The 19772-nt window shown below is 43.4% G+C and overlaps 1 protein-coding gene across 5 annotated transcripts in view; it reads right to left on the bottom strand.

The window, feature by feature from the left end:
- MDGA1 (MAM domain containing glycosylphosphatidylinositol anchor 1) overlaps positions 1–19772 on the bottom strand; it is a 506924-nt gene that overhangs the window by 217003 nt on the left and 270149 nt on the right. For 4 of the 5 annotated variants that reach the window (XM_075338978.1, XM_075338979.1, XM_075338977.1 and 1 more), the window contains exon 3: positions 15185–15359. The exons of the other annotated variant lie outside the window; for it this stretch is intronic. In XM_075338978.1, the coding sequence (XP_075195093.1) occupies positions 15185–15359 (175 nt within the window). The remainder of the gene's footprint in view (positions 1–15184; positions 15360–19772) is intronic. 5 annotated transcript variants of the gene reach the window in all.

Here is a 19772-nt window from a genome sequence, read left to right on the forward strand (position 1 = left end):
AGAAGAAAAGCGAAAAGACGGAGGGAGAAGAAATATACAGGAGAAGAAAACCGAAAAGACGGAGGGAGAAGAAATATACAGGAGAAAACCGAAAAGACAGATGGAGAAGAAATATACAAGAGAAGAAAACCGAAAAGACGGAGGGAGAAGAAATATACAGGAGAAGAAAACCGAAAAGACGGAGGAAGAAGAAATATACAGGAGAAGAAAACCGAAAAGAAGGAGGAAGAAGAAATATACAGGAGAAGAAAAGCGAAAAGACGGAGGGAGAAGAAATATACAGGAGAAGAAAACCGAAAAGACGGAGGAAGACAAAATATACAGGAGAAGAAAACCGAAAAGACGGAGGAAGAAGAAATATACAGGAGAAGAAAACCGAAAAGACAGAGGGAGAAGAAATATACAGGAGAAGAAAACCGAAAAGACAGAGGGAGAAGAAATATACAGGAGAAGGAGAAAACCGAAAAGACGGAGGGAGAAGAAATATACAGGAGAAGGAAAAAACCGAAAAGACGGAGGAAGAAGAAATATACAGGAGAAGAAAAGCGAAAAGACAGAGGGAGAAGAAATATACAGGAGAAGAAAACCGAAAAGACAGAGGGAGAAGAAATATACAGGAGAAGGAGAAAACCGAAAAGACGGAGGAAGAAGAAATATACAGGAGAAGAAAAGCGAAAAAACGGAGGGAGAAGAAATATACAGGAGAAGAAAACCGAAAAGACGGAGGAAGACAAAATATACAGGAGAAGAAAACCGAAAAGACGGAGGGAGAAGAAATATACAAGAGAAGGAGAAAACCGAAAAGACGGAGGAAGACAAAATATACAGGAGAAGAAAACCGAAAAGACAGAGGAAGAAGAAATATACAGGAGAAGAAAACTGAAAAGACGGAGGGAGAAGAAATATACAAGAGAAGAAAACCGAAAAGACAGAGGGAGAAGGAATATACAGGAGAAGAAAACCGAAAAGACAGAGGGAGAAGAAATATACAAGAGAAGGAGAAAACCGAAAAGACGGAGGAAGAAAAAATATACAGGAGAAGAAAACCGAAAAGACAGAGGAAGAAGAAATATACAGGAGAAGAAAACTGAAAAGACGGAGGGAGAAGAAATATACAAGAGAAGAAAACCGAAAAGACGGAGGGAGAAGAAATATACAGAAGGAGAAAACCGAAAAGACGGAGGGAGAAGAAATATACAGAAGGAGAAAACCGAAAAGACAGAGGGAGAAGAAATATACAAGAGAAGAAAACCGAAAAGACGGAGGGAGAAGAAATATACAGAAGGAGAAAACCGAAAAGACGGAGGGAGAAGGAATATACAGGAGGAGAAAACCGAAAAGACAGAGGGAGAAGAAATATACAGGAGAAGAAAACCGAAAAGACGGAGGAGGAAGAAATACACAGGAGAAGAAAACCGAAAAGACGGAGGAAGACAAAATATACAGGAGAAGAAAACCGAAAAGAAGGAGGAAGAAGAAATATACAGGAGAAGAAAAGCGAAAAGACGGAGGAAGACAAAATATACAGGAGAAGAAAACCGAAAAGACGGAGGGAGAAGGAATATACAGGAGAAGAAAACTGAAAAGACGGAGGGAGAAGAAATATACAGGAGAAAACCGAAAAGACAGATGGAGAAGAAATATACAAGAGAAGAAAACCGAAAAGACGGAGGGAGAAGAAATATACAGGAGAAGAAAACCGAAAAGACGGAGGAAGACAAAATATACAGGAGAAGAAAACCGAAAAGACAGAGGGAGAAGAAATATACAGGAGAAGAAAACCGAAAAGACAGAGGGAGAAGAAATATACAGGAGAAGAAAACCGAAAAGACGGAGGAAGACAAAATATACAGGAGAAGAAAACCGAAAAGACGGAGGAAGAAGAAATATACAGGAGAAGAAAACCGAAAAGAAGGAGGAAGAAGAAATATACAGGAGAAGAAAAGCGAAAAGACGGAGGGAGAAGAAATATACAGGAGAAGAAAACCGAAAAGACGGAGGAAGAAGAAATATACAGGAGAAGAAAACCGAAAAGACAGAGGGAGAAGAAATATACAGGAGAAGAAAACCGAAAAGACAGAGGGAGAAGAAATATACAGGAGAAGGAGAAAACCGAAAAGACGGAGGGAGAAGAAATATACAGGAGAAGGAAAAAACCGAAAAGACGGAGGAAGAAGAAATATACAGGAGAAGAAAAGCGAAAAGACAGAGGGAGAAGAAATATACAGGAGAAGAAAACCGAAAAGACAGAGGGAGAAGAAATATACAGGAGAAGGAGAAAACCGAAAAGACGGAGGAAGAAGAAATATACAGGAGAAGAAAAGCGAAAAAACGGAGGGAAAAGAAATATACAGGAGAAGAAAACCGAAAAGACGGAGGAAGACAAAATATACAGGAGAAGAAAACCGAAAAGACGGAGGGAGAAGAAATATACAGGAGAAAAAAAACGAAAAGACGGAGGGAGAAGAAATATACAGGAGAAGGAGAAAACTGAAAAGACGGAGGGAGAAGAAATATACAGGAGAAGGAGAAAACTGAAAAGACGGAGGGAGAAGAAATATACAGGAGAAGAAAACCGAAAAGACGGAGGAAGAAGAAATATACAGGAGAAGAAAACCGAAAAGACGGAGGGAGAAGAAATATACAGGAGAAGGAGAAAACTGAAAAGACGGAGGGAGACGAAATATACAGGAGAAGGAGAAAACTGAAAAGACGGAGGAAGACAAAATATACAGGAGAAGAAAACCGAAAAGACGGAGGAAGAAGAAATATACAGGAGAAGAAAACCGAAAAGACGGAGGAAGACAAAATATACAGGAGAAGAAAACCGAAAAGACGGAGGAAGAAGAAATATACAGGAGAAGAAAACCGAAAAGAAGGAGGAAGAAGAAATATACAGGAGAAGAAAAGCGAAAAGACGGAGGGAGAAGAAATATACAGGAGAAGAAAACCGAAAAGACGGAGGAAGACAAAATATACAGGAGAAGAAAACCGAAAAGACGGAGGAAGAAGAAATATACAGGAGAAGAAAACCGAAAAGACAGAGGGAGAAGAAATATACAGGAGAAGAAAACCGAAAAGACAGAGGGAGAAGAAATATACAGGAGAAGGAGAAAACCGAAAAGACGGAGGGAGAAGAAATATACAGGAGAAGGAAAAAACCGAAAAGACGGAGGAAGAAGAAATATACAGGAGAAGAAAAGCGAAAAGACAGAGGGAGAAGAAATATACAGGAGAAGAAAACCGAAAAGACGGAGGAAGACAAAATATACAGGAGAAGAAAACCGAAAAGACGGAGGGAGAAGAAATATACAGGAGAAAAAAAACGAAAAGACGGAGGGAGAAGAAATATACAGGAGAAGGAGAAAACTGAAAAGACGGAGGGAGAAGAAATATACAGGAGAAGGAGAAAACTGAAAAGACGGAGGGAGAAGAAATATACAGGAGAAGAAAACCGAAAAGACGGAGGAAGAAGAAATATACAGGAGAAGAAAACCGAAAAGACGGAGGGAGAAGAAATATACAGGAGAAGGAGAAAACTGAAAAGACGGAGGGAGACGAAATATACAGGAGAAGGAGAAAACTGAAAAGACGGAGGAAGACAAAATATACAGGAGAAGAAAACCGAAAAGACGGAGGAAGAAGAAATATACAGGAGAAGAAAAGCGAAAAAACGGAGGGAGAAGAAATATACAGGAGAAGAAAACCGAAAAGACGGAGGAAGACAAAATATACAGGAGAAGAAAACCGAAAAGACGGAGGAAGAAGAAATATACAGGAGAAGAAAAGCGAAAAAACGGAGGGAGAAGAAATATACAGGAGAAGAAAACCGAAAAGACGGAGGAAGACAAAATATACAGGAGAAGAAAACCGAAAAGACGGAGGAAGACGAAATATACAGGAGAAGGAGAAAACTGAAAAGACGGAGGGAGAAGAAATATACAGGAGAAGGAGAAAACCGAAAAGACGGAGGAAGAAGAAATTTACAGGAGAAGGAGAAAACCGAAAAGACGGAGGGAGAAGAAATATACAGGAGAAGAAAACCGAAAAGACGGAGGAAGACGAAATACACAGGAGAAGGAGAAAACCGAAAAGACGGAGGGAGAAGAAATATACAGGAGAAGAAAACCGAAAAGACGGAGGGAGAAGAAATATACAGGAGAAGAAAACCGAAAAGACGGAGGGAGAAGAAATATACAGGAGAAGGAGAAAACCGAAAAGACGGAGGGAGAAGAAATATACAGGAGAAGAAAACCGAAAAGACGGAGGGAGAAGAAATATACAGGAGAAGGAGAAAATTGAAAAGACAGAGGGAGAAGAAATATACAGGAGAAGGAGAAAACCGAAAAGACGGAGGGAGAATAAATATACAGGAGAAGAAAACCGAAAAGACGGAGGGAGAAGAAATATACAGAAGAAGAAAACCGAAAAGACGGAGGGAGAATAAATATACAGGAGAAGAAAACCGAAAAGACGGAGGAAGAAGAAATACACAAGAGAAGAAAACCGAAAAGACGGAGGGAGAAGAAATATACAAGAGAAGGAGAAAACCGAAAAGACGGAGGAAGAAGAAATATACAGGAGAAGGAGAAAACCGAAAAGACGGAGGAAGAAGAAATATACAGGAGAAGAAAACCGAAAAGACGGAGGGAGAAGAAATATACAGGAGAAGAAAACCGAAAAGACGGAGGAAGAAGAAATATACAGGAGAAGAAAACCGAAAAGATGGAGGAAGACGAAAAACAGACACATAGTAACAATATACAGAAGGAGAAAACTGGGACAGTGACACAAAGAAACCTGAAAAATAAGTCACACAGGGTTTCACATTATACTATTACTCTCTATACAGGCAGTATTATAGTAGATATATTCTTGTATATAGGGGGCAGTATTATAGTAGATATATTCTTGTACATAGGGGGCAGTATTATAGTAGTTATATTCTTGTACATAGGAGCAGTATTATAATAGTTATATTCTTGTACATAGGGGAAGTATTATAGTAGTTATATTCTTGTACATAGGGGGCAGTATTATAGTAGTTATATTCTTGTACATAGGGGGCAGTATTATAGTAGTTATATTCTTGTACATAGGGACTGTATTATAGTAGTTATATTCTTGTACATAGGGGCAGTATTATAGTAGTTATATTCTTGTACATAGGGGGCAGTATTATAGTAGTTATATTCTTGTATATAGAGACTGTATTATAGTAGTTATATTCTTGTACATAGGGGCAGTATTATAGTAGTTATATTCTTGTACATAGGGCAGTATTATAGTAGTTATATTCTTGTATATAGGGAGCAGTATTATAGTAGTTTTATTCTTGTATATAGGGAGCAGTATTATAGTAGTTATATTCTTGCACATAGGGGCAGTATTATAGCAGTTATATTCTTGTACATAGGGCAGTATTATAGTAGTTATATTCTTGTATATAGGGAGCAGTATTATAGTAGTTATATTCTTGTACATAGGGGCAGTAATATAGTAGTTATATTCTTGTACATAGGGGCAGTATTATAGTAGTTATATTCTTGCACATAGGGGCAGTATTATAGCAGTTATATTCTTGTACATAGGGCAGTATTATAGTAGTTTTATTCTTGTACATAGGAGCAGTATTATAGTAGTTATATTCTTGTACATAGGAGCAGTATTATAGCAGCTATATTCTTGTACATAGGAGCAGTATTATAGCAGTTATATTCTTGTACATAGGAGCAGTATTATAGTAGTTATATTCTTGTACATAGGAGCAGTATTATAGTAGTTATATTCTTGTACATAGGAGCAGTATTATAGCAGTTATATTCTTGTACATAGGGGCAGTATTATAGTAGTTATATTCTTGCACATAGGGGCAGTATTATAGCAGTTATATTCTTGTACATAGGGCAGTATTATAGTAGTTTTATTCTTGTACATAGGGGCAGTATTATAGTAGTTATATTCTTGTATATAGGGGCAGTATTATAGTAGTTATATTCTTGTACATAGGGGCAGTATTATAGTAGTTATATTCTTGTACATAGGAGCAGTATTATAGTAGTTATATTCTTGTATATAGGGGCAGTATTATAGTAGTTATATTCTTGTACATAGGGGCAGTATTATAGTAGTTATATTCTTGTACATAGGAGCAGTATTATAGTAGTTATATTCTTGTATATAGGGAGCAGTATTACAGTAGTTATATTCTTGTATATAGGGGCAGTATTATAGTAGTTATATTCTTGTATATAGGAGCAGTATTATAGTAGTTATATTCTTGTACATAGAGGCATTATTATAGTAGTTATATTCTTGTACATAGGGGCAGTATTATAGTAGTTATGTTCTTGTATATAGGGGCAGTATTATAGTAGTTATATTCTTGTACATAGGGGCAGTATTATAGTAGTTATATTCTTGTACATAGGAGCAGTATTATAGTAGTTATATTCTTGTATATAGGGGCAGTATTATAGTAGTTATATTCTTGTACATAGGGGCAGTATTATAGTAGTTATATTCTTGTACATAGGAGCAGTATTATAGTAGTTATATTCTTGTATATAGGGAGCAGTATTATAGTAGTTATATTCTTGTACATAAGGGCAGTATTATAGTAGTTATATTCTTGTACATAGGAGCAGTATTATAGTAGTTATATTCTTGTACATAGAGGGCAGTATTATAGTAGTTATATTCTTGTACATAGGGGAAGTATTATAGTAGTTATATTCTTGTATATAGGAGGCAGTATTATAGTAGTTATATTCTTGTACATAGGGGCAGTATTATAGTAGTTATATTCTTGTATATAGGGGGCAGTATTATAGTAGTTATATTCTTGTACATAGGAGCAGTATTATAGTAGTTATATTCTTGTACATAGAGGCAGTATTATAGTAGTTATATTCTTGTATATAGGAGCAGTATTATAGTAGTTATATTCTTGTACATAGAGGCATTATTATAGTAGTTATATTCTTGTATATAGGAGCAGTATAATAGTAGTTATATTCTTGTATATAGGGGCAGTATTATAGTAGTTATATTCTTGTATATAGGAGCAGTATTATAATAATTATATTCTTGTACATAGGGGCATTATTATAGTAGTTATATTCTTGTACATAGCGGGCAGTATTATAGTAGTTATATTCTTGTACATAGGGGCAGTATTATAGTAGTTATATTCTTGTGTATAGGGGCAGTATTATAGTAGTTATATTCTTGTACATAGGAGCAGTAATATAGTAGTTATATTCTTGTATATAGGGAGCAGTATTATAGTAGTTATATTCTTGTACATAGGAGCAGTAATATAGTAGTTATATTCTTGTACATAGGGGCAGTATTATAGTAGTTATATTCTTGTATATAGGGAGCAGTATTATAGTAGTTATATTCTTGTACATAGAGGGCAGTATTATAGTAGTTATATTCTTGTTCATAGGAGCAGTAATATAGTAGTTATATTCTTGTACATAGGGGCAGTATTATAGTAGTTATATTCTTGTATATAGGGAGCAGTATTATAGTAGTTATATTCTTGTACATAGGAGCAGTAATATAGTAGTTATATTCTTGTATATAGGGAGCAGTATTATAGTAGTTATATTCTTGTACATAGGAGCAGTAATATAGTAGTTATATTCTTGTACATAGGGGCAGTATTATAGTAGTTATATTCTTGTATATAGGGAGCAGTATTATAGTAGTTATATTCTTGTACATAGAGGGCAGTATTATAGTAGTTATATTCTTGTTCATAGGAGCAGTAATATAGTAGTTATATTCTTGTACATAGGGGCAGTATTATAGTAGTTATATTCTTGTATATAGGGAGCAGTATTATAGTAGTTATATTCTTGTACATAGAGGGCAGTATTATAGTAGTTATATTCTTGTACATAGGAGCAGTAATATAGTAGTTATATTCTTGTACATAGGGGCAGTATTATAGTAGTTATATTCTTGTATATAGGGAGCAGTATTATAGTAGTTATATTCTTGTACATAGAGGGCAGTATTATAGTAGTTATATTCTTGTACATAGGGGCAGTATTATAGTAGTTATATTCTTGTATATAGGGGCAGTATTATAGTAGTTATATTTTTGTATATAGGGGGCAGTATTATAGTAGTTATATTCTTGTATATAGGAGCAGTATTATAGTAATTATATTCTTGTACATAGGGGCAGTATTATAGTAGTTATATTCTTGTACATAGGAGCAGTATTATAGTAGTTATATTCTTGTACATAGGAGCAGTATTATAGTAGCTATATTCTTTTACATAGGGGCAGTATTATAGTAGTTATATTCTTGTACATAGGGGCAGTATTATAGTAGTTATATTCTTGTATATAGGGGCAGTATTATAGTAGTTATATTCTTGTATATAGGGGGCAGTATTATAGTAGTTATATTCTTGTATATAGCAGACAGTATATCCTGCACATAGGGGCAGTAGTAGTTATATTCTTGTACATAGCAGACAGTATATCCTGCACATAGGGGCAGTAGTAGTTGTGCTCTTGCACATAGCAGGCGGTATTGTTTTAGAATTGAATTTCGGGACCAGGCACTTCCATGTAATTTGCAGTTGGTTCCTTACGTCCCGTCCATCGCTGCGTTATTCCATGTGACAATGTTCCTCTATGTAAATCCTTTTCTTCTTCTGTCTTCTTTCCACTTTGTAGCACTTGATGATAAACCAAATACTTCTGAGACATAATTACTATTGTGGCCGTCCTGCTGAGCCCCTGAGATAAAGACGTGGGACTGGCGGTTACTTAGATCTTCCTGGGCCGCCATGATCCGCAGGAGATCTCGTCTGATGGGAATGGCAGTCATCTTAAGGCAAAAATAAAAAAAGAACAAAAAATCTGAATGTTTTAAAGAAATTAAATTGAAATAAGACTCCGGTGTCCTGCAGAGATGTAATCAAATCAATTTGTGCATGATAACGAGATTCTGAAATGTGCAGGCGTCTCTTCTCCTGGAAACTGTGGCTGCAGTCAGCTGGAAGCCCAGGTTATGTCGTACTGGAGAAGGAAATTGGAACGTGAGCCAGAAGCGGAGCGGCGACAGGAGGCTTCTTCTCCGGCCCCGGACCTGTACAATATCCAGAGCCAGGAGAGGAGCGGCGACAGGAGGCTTCTTCACCGGCCCCGGACCTGCACAATATCCGGAGCCAGGAGAGGAGCGGCGTCAGGAGGCTTCTTCACCAGCCCCGGACCTGTACAATATCCGGGAGCCAGAAGAGGAGCGGCGACAGGAGGCTTCTTCACCAGCCCCGGACCTGTACAATATCCGGAGCCAGGAGAGGAGCGGCGACAGGAGGCTTCTTCTCCGGCCCCGGACCTGTACAATATCCGGAGCCAGGAGAGGAGCGGCGACAAGAGGCTTCTTCTCCGGCCCCGGACCTGCACAATATCCGGGAGCCAGGAGAGGAGCGGCGACAGGTGGCTTCTTCTCCGGCCCCGGACCTGTACAATATCCGGAGCCAGGAGAGGAGCGGCGACAAGAGGCTTCTTCACCAGCCCCGGACCTGTACAATATCCGGAGCCAGGAGAGGAGCGGCGACAGGAGGCTTCTTCTCCGGCCCCGGACCTGTACAATATCCGGAGCCAGGAGAGGAGCGGCGACAGGAGGCTTCTTCTCCGGCCCCGGACCTGTACAATATCCGGAGCCAGGAGAGGAGCGGCGACAAGAGGCTTCTTCTCCGGCCCCGGACCTGCACAATATCCGGGAGCCAGGAGAGGAGCGGTGACAGGTGGCTTCTTCTCCGGCCCCGGACCTGTACAATATCCGGAGCCAGGAGAGGAGCGGCGACAAGAGGCTTCTTCTCCGGCCCCGGACCTGCACAATATCCGGGAGCCAGGAGAGGAGCGGCGACAGGAGGCTTCTTCACCAGCCCCGGACCTGTACAATATCCGGAGCCAGGAGAGGAGCGGCGACAAGAGGCTTCTTCACCAGCCCCGGACCTGTACAATATCCGGAGCCAGGAGAGGAGCGGCGACAGGAGGCTTCTTCACCAGCCCCGGACCTGTACAATATCCGGAGCCAGGAGAGGAGCGGCGACAGGAGGCTTTTTCTCCGGCCCCGGACCTGTACAATATCCGGGAGCCAGGAGAGGAGCGGCGACAGGAGGCTTCTTCTCCGGCCCCGGACCTGTACAATATCCGGAGCCAGGAGAGGAGCGGCGACAAGAGGCTTCTTCTCCGGCCCCGGACCTGCACAATATCTGGGAGCCAGAAGCGGAGCGGCGACAGGAGGCTTCTTAATCGGCCCCGGACCTGTACAATATCCGTGAGCCAAAAGCGGAGCGGCGACAGGAGGCTTCTTCTCCGGCCCCGGACCTGCACAATATCCGGGAGCCAGAAGCGGAGCGGCGACAGGAGGCTTCTTCTCCGGCCCCGGACCTGCACAATATCTGGGAGCCAGAAGCGGAGCCGCGACATGAGGCTTCTTCCCGGCCCCGGACCTGTACAATATCCGGGAGCCAGGAGAGGAGCGGCGACAGGAGGCTTCTTCACCAGCCCCGGACCTGCACAATATCCAGAGCCAGGAGAGGAGCGGCGACAAGAGGCTTCTTCACCAGCCCCGGACCTGCACAATATCCAGAGCCAGGAGAGGAGCGGCGACAAGAGGCTTCTTCACCGGCCCCGGACATGCACAATATCCAGAGCCAGGAGAGGAGCGGCGACAGGAGGCTTCTTCACCGGCCCCGGACCTGCACAAAATCCGAAGCCAGGAGAGGAACGGTGACAGGAGGCTTCTTCACCAGCCCCGGACCTACACAATATCCGGAGACAGGAGAGGAACGGTGACAAGAGGCTTCTTCACCGGCCCCGGACCTGCACAATATCCAGAGCTAGGAGAGGAGCAGTGACAAGAGGCTTCTTCACCGGCCCCGGACCTGCACAATATCTGGGAGCCAGGAGAGGAGCGGCGACATGAGGCTTCTTCACCAGCCCCGGACCTGCACAATATCCAGAGCCAGGAGAGGAGCGGCGACAGGAGGCTTCTTCACCAGCCCCGGACCTGCACAATATCCAGGAGACAAGAGAGGAGCGGCGACAGGAGGCTTCTTCCCGGCCCCGGACCTGCACAATATCCGGGAGCTAGGAGAGGAGTTGCGACAGGAGGCTTCTTCACCGGCCCCGGACCTGCACAATATCCGGGAGCCAGGAGAGGAGTTGCGACAGGATGCTTCTTCACCGGCCCTGGACCTGCACAATATCCGGGAGCCAGGAGAGGAGCAGGGACATGAGGCTTCTTCACCGGCCCCGGACCTGCACAATATCCGGGAGCCAGGAGAGGAGCGGTGACAGGAGCGTTCTTCACTGTCCCAGGACCTTCACAATATTCAGGAGCCAGGAGAGGAGAAGCGAAGCCGGGCAGAGCTGGAGTGGTGACAGGGACAGGAGAGGAGCAGTACACCCGGGCAGAGCTGGAGCGGTGACAGGGACAGGAGAGGAGCAGTACATCCGGGCAGAGCTGGAGCGGTGACAGGAGGCCTCTCCAGCGGCCCAGGACCTGCACAATATCCGGGAGGACAGATGGCGGCGGCTCCAGATACGTCTCGCTCTTCAGTCATCTTCTGTTCCACATCTCTTCTAAGCGCGGTGTCACTAAGCCGTGAGATCACACAGCACCATAAAGCTGGCAGACAGCTGGCAGGACGGCGGGGCGCTGCCGTTGCCCATCACCCTGTGGCGTGAGTGACTGATGCTGCTACACTCATCCTTTGTAAGATATCGGATCGTCTTGTGGATCGTCACATCTTAATACAAAGTTACATATGTGTGAAGTGGATACAATATGTCACCGCCATCCCAAAAGAACCGAGCGTGAAGAGAACAGAGAGCGGCTTGCAGAGGCATTGTCTCATGCTGACGGGCGGAAGCTTAAAGGGAATCTCCACCGTCCATCATCATTACTCCTGATCCGGGCTCCAGATCTCCTCCCGGGGAAAAAAATGGCATTTGTAAAAAATGTTCAACCTGAAAACAAAGGAATTCTGGAATTGACCTGAAGCGGGCTGTACACGCTACGACATCGCTAATATGAACTCGTTTGGGTCACGGAATTGGTGACGCACATCCGGCCGCATTAGCGATGCCGTTGCGTGTGACACCTATGAGCGATTTTGCATCGTTGCTAAAACGTGCAAAATCACTCATCGGTGACATGGGGGTCCATTCTCAAAAATCGTTACTGCAGCAGCACACATCGCTCCGTGTGACACCGTAGGAACGAGGAACCTCTCCTTACCTGCCTCCCGCCCGCTATGCGGAAGGAAGGAGGTGGGCGGGATGTTACGTCCCGCTCATCTCTGCCCCTCCGCTTCTATTGGGCGGCGGTTCAGTGACGCAGCTGTGACGCTGAACAAACCGCCCCCTTAGAAAGGAGGTGGTTCGCCGGTCACAGCGACGTCGCCGGGCAGGTAAGTAGTGTGACGGGTCTGGGCGATGTTGTGCGGCACGGGCAGCGATTTGCCCGTGTCGTACAACAGATGGGGGCGGGAACACACGCTAGCGATATCGGTACCGATATCACAGCGTGTAAAGCAGCCTTTAGACTTTAGGCAGTTGGAAGCCAGATAATAACCATTATGGTTTCCCATTTTCTTGGTTTTCCTGCCTTTATGTTCTATGTCTCTCTGGTCTCAGCGAGGACACACAGTGATTCCGGCTCTGGAGGTCTGGATGGTGCAGAACGACAGCTGTGACCGGTGCGCAGAGCGTCATGATGATGGATGATCCTGGTATGGAGGCTTCACGTGGACATCAAACAGTACAGGTGACATGGAGGATCCTTCTTAGTCCACAAGGACATCCAACCATACAGGTGACACGGAGGATCCTGGATTTGTGAGCAGAGACATATAGATGTAGAACTTCTTCTGCTCCTTCAGAGATGGATCTTTGACTCTTGGACTGGTAGCGTTTCTCCTTATGACCCAGTATTCACTGCAGTTGGCTTCTGTCGTCCTAACACGTGGAGGCCACAGCTAAGAATGGGGCCCAGTCTGCCCTGGTCACCAAGTTACTGTAAAGGGAATCTGTCACCAGGTTTTTGCTCCCTCATCTGAGAGCAGCATGATTCGGGGGCAGAGACCCTAATTCTACCGATATGTGACTTATTGTAACACGTCTGATTTATTTGTTGCAGGTCTAGCAGTTCTCAGAATGCTGAGCTCTGTATAACTCCACCCACACCATTGATTGGCAGTTTTCTGTGTACACTGTGCATAGGCAGAAAGCTGTCAATCAGTGCTGGGGTTGGGCTCCATCATCCAGTTTCTGGCTCCTTTTCCTTGGTGTTACCAGTTATCACAGTGAACCCCCATTACCATCAGACGTGGACCTCCTGAGTTGCCGGGTCCACACCACCTGTTATGCCTGTCTTATGGCCATGTGGACATTGCGGTGGACTGCACCATTCTTTGGACCAGACCATCTTGTTCCACCACCCCTGCGCCTTTCACCAAGCCGTTCGTCATGATAGACTTAGCTTTATGCACCTGTGAATACATTTTTACTATCATGGCTCCATATTCTTGACCCTCCCAGTTCCACAGAATATGGTAGGAGATCAGCCTCTACAAGATCCATGCCGCCCATAGGAAGGTGATAGACAGGAGCTTGTGTTACCAAGTCCATGTGAAGAGTAGATGTTAGTATGACCAGGCCTTAGGCCACGCCATTCACCCCATAGTTCTAAATGTGATTTATTAAAGCAGAAACCACCACCGGTCTGTGCTTTAACATTGAACATTTCAGGACTCAACATCATGAAGGGCTGGAACAAGACTGAGGGCAAAGTGACCAGAGAATGGAGGCTGACGATGGAGGCCGCGTCCCTGTGCGGGAAGGGAAAGTAAAGAGCTGCAGCTCTGAATTATCGATCTCAGGATCGGTGGAGGTTTCAGTAGGGAAGTCAACAACGAAGACTGAACCATCCTCAGAGAAGTCAACAACGAAGATTGAACCATACTCAAGGAAGTCAACAACGAAGACTGAACCATCCTCAGAGAAGTCAACAATGAAGATTGAACCATACTCAAGGAAGTCAACAACGAAGACTGAACCATCCTCAGAGAAGTCAACAACAAAGATTGAACCATACTCAAGGAAGTCAACAACGAAGACTGAACCATCCTCAGAGAAGTCAACAACGAAGATTGAACCATACTCAAGGAAGTCAACAACGAAGACTGAACCATCCTCAGAGAAGTCAACAACGAAGATTGAACCATACTCAAGGAAGTCAACAACGAAGACTGAACCATCCTCAGGGAAATCAACAACTAAAGAGGATGTCTATCATCAGATGTGGATAGGATATGCTATGGCCTCATATATGGGGAAAGTCCAACTACCAGGATCCTCACTGACCTGCGGTGGGACTATTTCACTCTTTATGGCCACAGCAATAAAGTACAACTTAGGCCCATTGGCTTCAGTCGAGCTGGAGCTCCCTGCACATTCGTGGCCAAGAGCAACACTGGGGAGGAGAACTCTCCAGATTAGTGGGGTTCCCCCATAGTACACCCTAGATATACTTTATGCCTATATGGCCCATATATGAGGATAAATACTGCTGTGATAATAGGGAGATATTCTATAGGGACCATGAACTTCAAATTCCACCATTGTGTGTTATATCTGCCTGAGAGATAGAGGGAAAACTTAGGAACTTGAAGAACATGATCTGCAGACAGCTCCCCGAGAGGCTTCCTTGATGTTTAGAAGGAGCTGAGGTTCAAGTGAGAGACTAAGGACTGTCGTTGAGTTTTATGGGATCTTGAAATATTTTAGGGACTCCTATATTGTAAAGAAGACATCACTAGGGGTTTTCTGACTCGAGCCTTCCAACGGCCTCCAAGAAAATAACTATGTGCTACTTTTGAGGCCACAGTTGGGACCATTTTTTGGTTGGAGGAGCCTCCTATGACTAGTGCTTGCATGTTGTACATTGGATATGTCTCCTAACACATGCCTCTGCGGTGCACATAGCCCTCAGGATATATTTGGATACTCTTAGGATTGATTTCTGGTACTTTGCTCCTCAGAACGAGCCCAGAATATGTTGAGTCCTGGATGGGTGGCAGAAGGCCGAGCGCACACTAGAACTGTGGGAATAATCTGGGCTGCCTTTAAATGACTTACACTGCACATCTACTCGAATGGACTTGATGGCCGGGACCCCAACCCCATTCTCGGCTTTACAATAGTATCGACCTCCCTGCATCCTCTGGACCTTCTCGATGCGTAGGGTCTCGTTGTAGATAGAGGTCTCCTGGAACTTTTCTGATGCACTTCCTGCAGTTTTTGTCCACCGTACCTATAAAAGCAAAGGAAATGTCCATTAATAAAGGATCTACAATGATTCTATAAAGCAAGAAAAGAAATGACAACAAAAGATGAAGAAACAGCGAAAGTGATCAGTGCAATTTTCAGAGAACGTCTCCTATCATCATGCATCTCCACCATCTGTCCGCAGTCTCCTATGGATATCTATCACATTTACATCTCCTGTTTCCTAAAATATCTCCACTCATGAGACGTTTCTCCAGATAGCTTCATGGAAAAGTCTCCGTCATTCACTTGTGTCTCTGCTCCCAGGTTTCAGCCTAGTCTAATCTCCTTCCATTGAGGACGGCAGATCGGCTCCCATTCTCCTGAATAGCATCTCCACACTTCTTCCATCACCAATCAGTTTCCTGGCTTCTCCAATCACTCATCAGACACCAGACATCGTCCATCATCAATCAATCTCCAGACTTCTTCCATCACTCATCAGTCTCCAGGCTTCTTCCATCACCCATCAGTCTCCAGGCTTCTTCCACCACCCAGTAGTCTCCAGACTTCTTCCACCACACATCAGTCTCCAGACTGCTTCCACCACCCATCAGTTTCTAGACTTCTTCCATCACCCATCAGACTCCAGACTTCTTCCACCACCCATCAGACTCCAGACTTCTTCCATCTCCATTTAATCTCCAGTCTTCTTCCATCACCTTTTAGTCTCCAGACGATTTTCATCACCCACCAGTCTCCAGACTTCTTCCATCACCCTTCAGTCTCCAGTCTTCTTCCATCACCCGTTAGTCTCCATACTTCTTCCATCACCCGCCAGTCTCCAGACTTCTTCTATCACCATTTAGTTTCCAGACGTCTTTCATCACCCGCCAGTCTCCAGACTTCTTCCATCACCCATCAGTCTCCAGACTTCTTCAATCACCCACCAGTCTCCAGACGTCTTTCATCACCTGCCAGTCTCCAGATTTCTTCCATCACCCTTCAGTCTCCAGTCTTCTTCCATCACCCATCAGTCTCCATACTTCTTCCATCACCCGCCAGTCTCCAGACTTCTTCTATCACCATTTAGTTTCCAGACGTCTTTCATCACCCGCCAGTCTCCAGACTTCTTCCATCACCCATCAGTCTCCAGACTTCTTCAATCACCCGCCAGTCTCCAGGCTTCATCCACCACCCATCAGTCTCCAGACTTCTTCCATCAGTCTCCTGACGTCTTCCACCACTCACCAGTCTCCAGACATCTTCCATCACCCATCAGTCTCTAGACTTTTTACATCACCCTTCAGTCTCCAGACTTCTTCCATCACCATTTAGTCTCCAGATGTCTTTTATTACCTACCAGTCTCCAGACTTCTTCCACCACCCATCAGTCTCCAGGCTTTTTTCACCACCCGCCAGTCTCCAGGCTTCTTCCACCACCCATCAGTTTCCAGACTTCTTCCATCACCCTTCAGTCTCCAGACTTCTTCCATCACACTTTAGTCTCCAGATGTCTTTCATCACCTGCCAGCCTCCAGATTTCTTCCATCACCCATCAGTCTTCAGACATCTTTCATCACCCTCCAGTCTCCAGATTTCTTCCATCATCCATCAGTCTCCAGGCTTCTTCCACCACCCACCAGTCTCCAGACTTCTTCCATCACCCATCAGTCTCCTGACTTCTTCCACCACCCACCAGTCTCCAGACTTCTTCCATCACCCATCAGTCTCCTGACTTCTTCCACCACCCACCAGTCTCCAGACTTCTTCCATCACCCTTTAATCTTAAGACATCTTCCACTACCCACCAGTCTCCAGACTTCTTCCATCACCCATCAGCCTCCAGACTACTTCCACCAACCATCAGTCTCCAGATTTCTTCCACCACCCATTAGTATCCAGATTTCTTCCACCACCCGGGAGGGTATTCACTTTATAGAAGGGGAATGTAGTGCAGATAGTGACCAGGGCACAAGTAATGAAATTGGGGGTGGTACGGGGGGAAGGGTTAGGACAGTTAATACAGTAAGCAGGAATACAGGTACAGAGTCATACGTAACGTGCATGTACACTAATGCCCGAAGCCTCACAAATAAGGTGGAGGAATTAGAATTAATATTGTTGGAAGAAAATTATGATATAGTGGGGATATCAGAGACATGGCTGGATGAGAGCTATGACTGGGCTGTTAATTTACAGGGTTATAGCCTATTCAGGAATGACCGTACAAATAAGCGAGGGGGAGGTGTGTGTCTATATGTAAAATCATCCTTAAAACCCATCCTGCGTGACAACATATGTGAGGGTACTGAGAATGTAGAGTCCCTATGGGTGGAGATAAGGGGGGGGAGAATGAATAATAAAATACTGATAGGGGTGTGTTATAAGACGCCGAATATTATGGAAGAGGTAGAGAATCTCCTCATAAAGCAAATTGATAAAGCAGCGAGTCTCGGAGAGGTAATTATTATGGGGGACTTTAACTATCCTGATATAAATTGGGGAACAGAAACTTGCAGTTCCAGCAAAGGAAATAGATTTTTGATAACAATGAAAGATAATTACCTTTCACAAATGGTACAGGACCCCACAAGAGGGGGAGCACTACTAGACCTTGTACTAACCAATAGGCCAGACCGCATATCAAATATACAAGTTGGGGGTTACTTGGGGAATAGTGATCACAAAATAATAAGTTTTCATGTATTCTTTAGTAAGATGTCTAGTAGAGGGGCTACAAGGACACTAAACTTCAGGAAAGCAAATTTTAAACGGTTGAGAGATGATCTTAGTGCAATAAACTGGGATGATGTACTAAGTAATAAAAGTACACAAAGCAAATGGGAGACTTTTATGAGCATCCTGAATAGGGCTTGTGCAGAAAATATACCCTATGGGAACAAACATGCTAGAAATAGGAGGAAACCCCTATGGCTAAATAGAGCTGTAAGGGAAGCAATAAAAGAAAAACAGAAAGCCTTAAAAGAATTAAAGAGGGTAGGTAGTGATGAGGCATTATATAATTATAGAAAATTAAATAAAATATGTAAAAAGCAAATTAAGTTAGCTAAGTTTGAGACAGAGAGACTCATTGCGAGAGAAAGTAAAAATAATCCTAAAATATTCTTTAACTACATAAACAGTAAAAAACTGAAAAGCGATAGTGTTGGCCCCCTTAAAAATAGTCTTGGTGAAATGGTGGAAGGGGATGAGGGTAAAGCCAACCTGCTGAATGACTTTTTTTCTACGGTTTTTATACAAGAAAATGCCATGGCAGATGACATGACCAGTGATACTATAAATTCACACTTGAATATTACCTGCTTAACCCAGCAGGAAGTACGCCGCCGCCTCGAAATCACTAAGGTTGACAAATCTCCGGGCCCGGATGGCATACACCCCAGAGTACTACAGGAATTGAGTTCTGTGATAGATAGACCATTATTTTTAATCTTCTCAGATTCCTTAATAACAGGGTCGGTACCGCAGGACTGGCGCATAGCAAATGTGGTGCCAATATTCAAAAAGGGGACAAAAACTGAGCCGGGAAATTATAGGCCGGTAAGTTTAACCTCTACGGTTGGTAAAATCCTTGAGGGTTTCTTGAGAGATGCTATATTGGAGTATCTCAAGAAAAATAACCTTATGACAGAGTATCAACATGGGTTTATGAGGGATCGATCCTGTCAAACTAATTTGATCAGCTTCTATGAAGAGGTAAGTTCAAGTCTGGACCAGGGAAATGCAGTGGATGTTGTGTATATGGACTTTTCAAAAGCTTTTGATACGGTGCCACACAAAAGGTTGGTACATAAAATGAGAATAATGGGGATAGGGGAAAATATGTGTAACTGGGTTAAAAACTGGCTAAGTGATAGGAAACAAAGGGTGGTTATTAATGGTACGTACTCGGACTGGGTCTCAGTTCATAGTGGGGTACCACAGGGGTCAGTATTGGGCCCACTTCTTTTCAACATATTTATAAATGACCTTGTTGGGGGCATGCGGAGTAGAATTTCAATATTTGCAGATGATACTAAACTCTGCAGGGTAATCAATACAGAGGAGGATAATTTTATATTACAGGGAGATTTATGTAAATTGGAGGATTGGGCTGAGAAGTGGCAATTGAAGTTTAATGTAGATAAATGTAAGGTCATGCACTTGGGTAGAGGAAATAACATTTATGATTATGTACTTAATCGTAGAACACTGGGTAAAACAGACACAGAAAAAGACTTGGGTGTATTGGTGGATGGTAAACTTCACTTTAGTGGACAGTGTCAGGCAGCTTCTGCCAGGGCTAATAAAATAATGGGATGTATTAAAAGAGGTATAAGTGTTCATGAAAAAAATATAGTTCTACCTCTGTACAAGTCACTAGTGCGACCACACTTAGAATACTGTGTACAATTCTGGTCACCGATATATAAGAAGGACATAGCTGAACTGGAGA

This window comes from Anomaloglossus baeobatrachus, chromosome 3, assembly GCF_048569485.1.
Source record: "Anomaloglossus baeobatrachus isolate aAnoBae1 chromosome 3, aAnoBae1.hap1, whole genome shotgun sequence".
NCBI lineage: Eukaryota > Metazoa > Chordata > Amphibia > Anura > Aromobatidae > Anomaloglossus > Anomaloglossus baeobatrachus.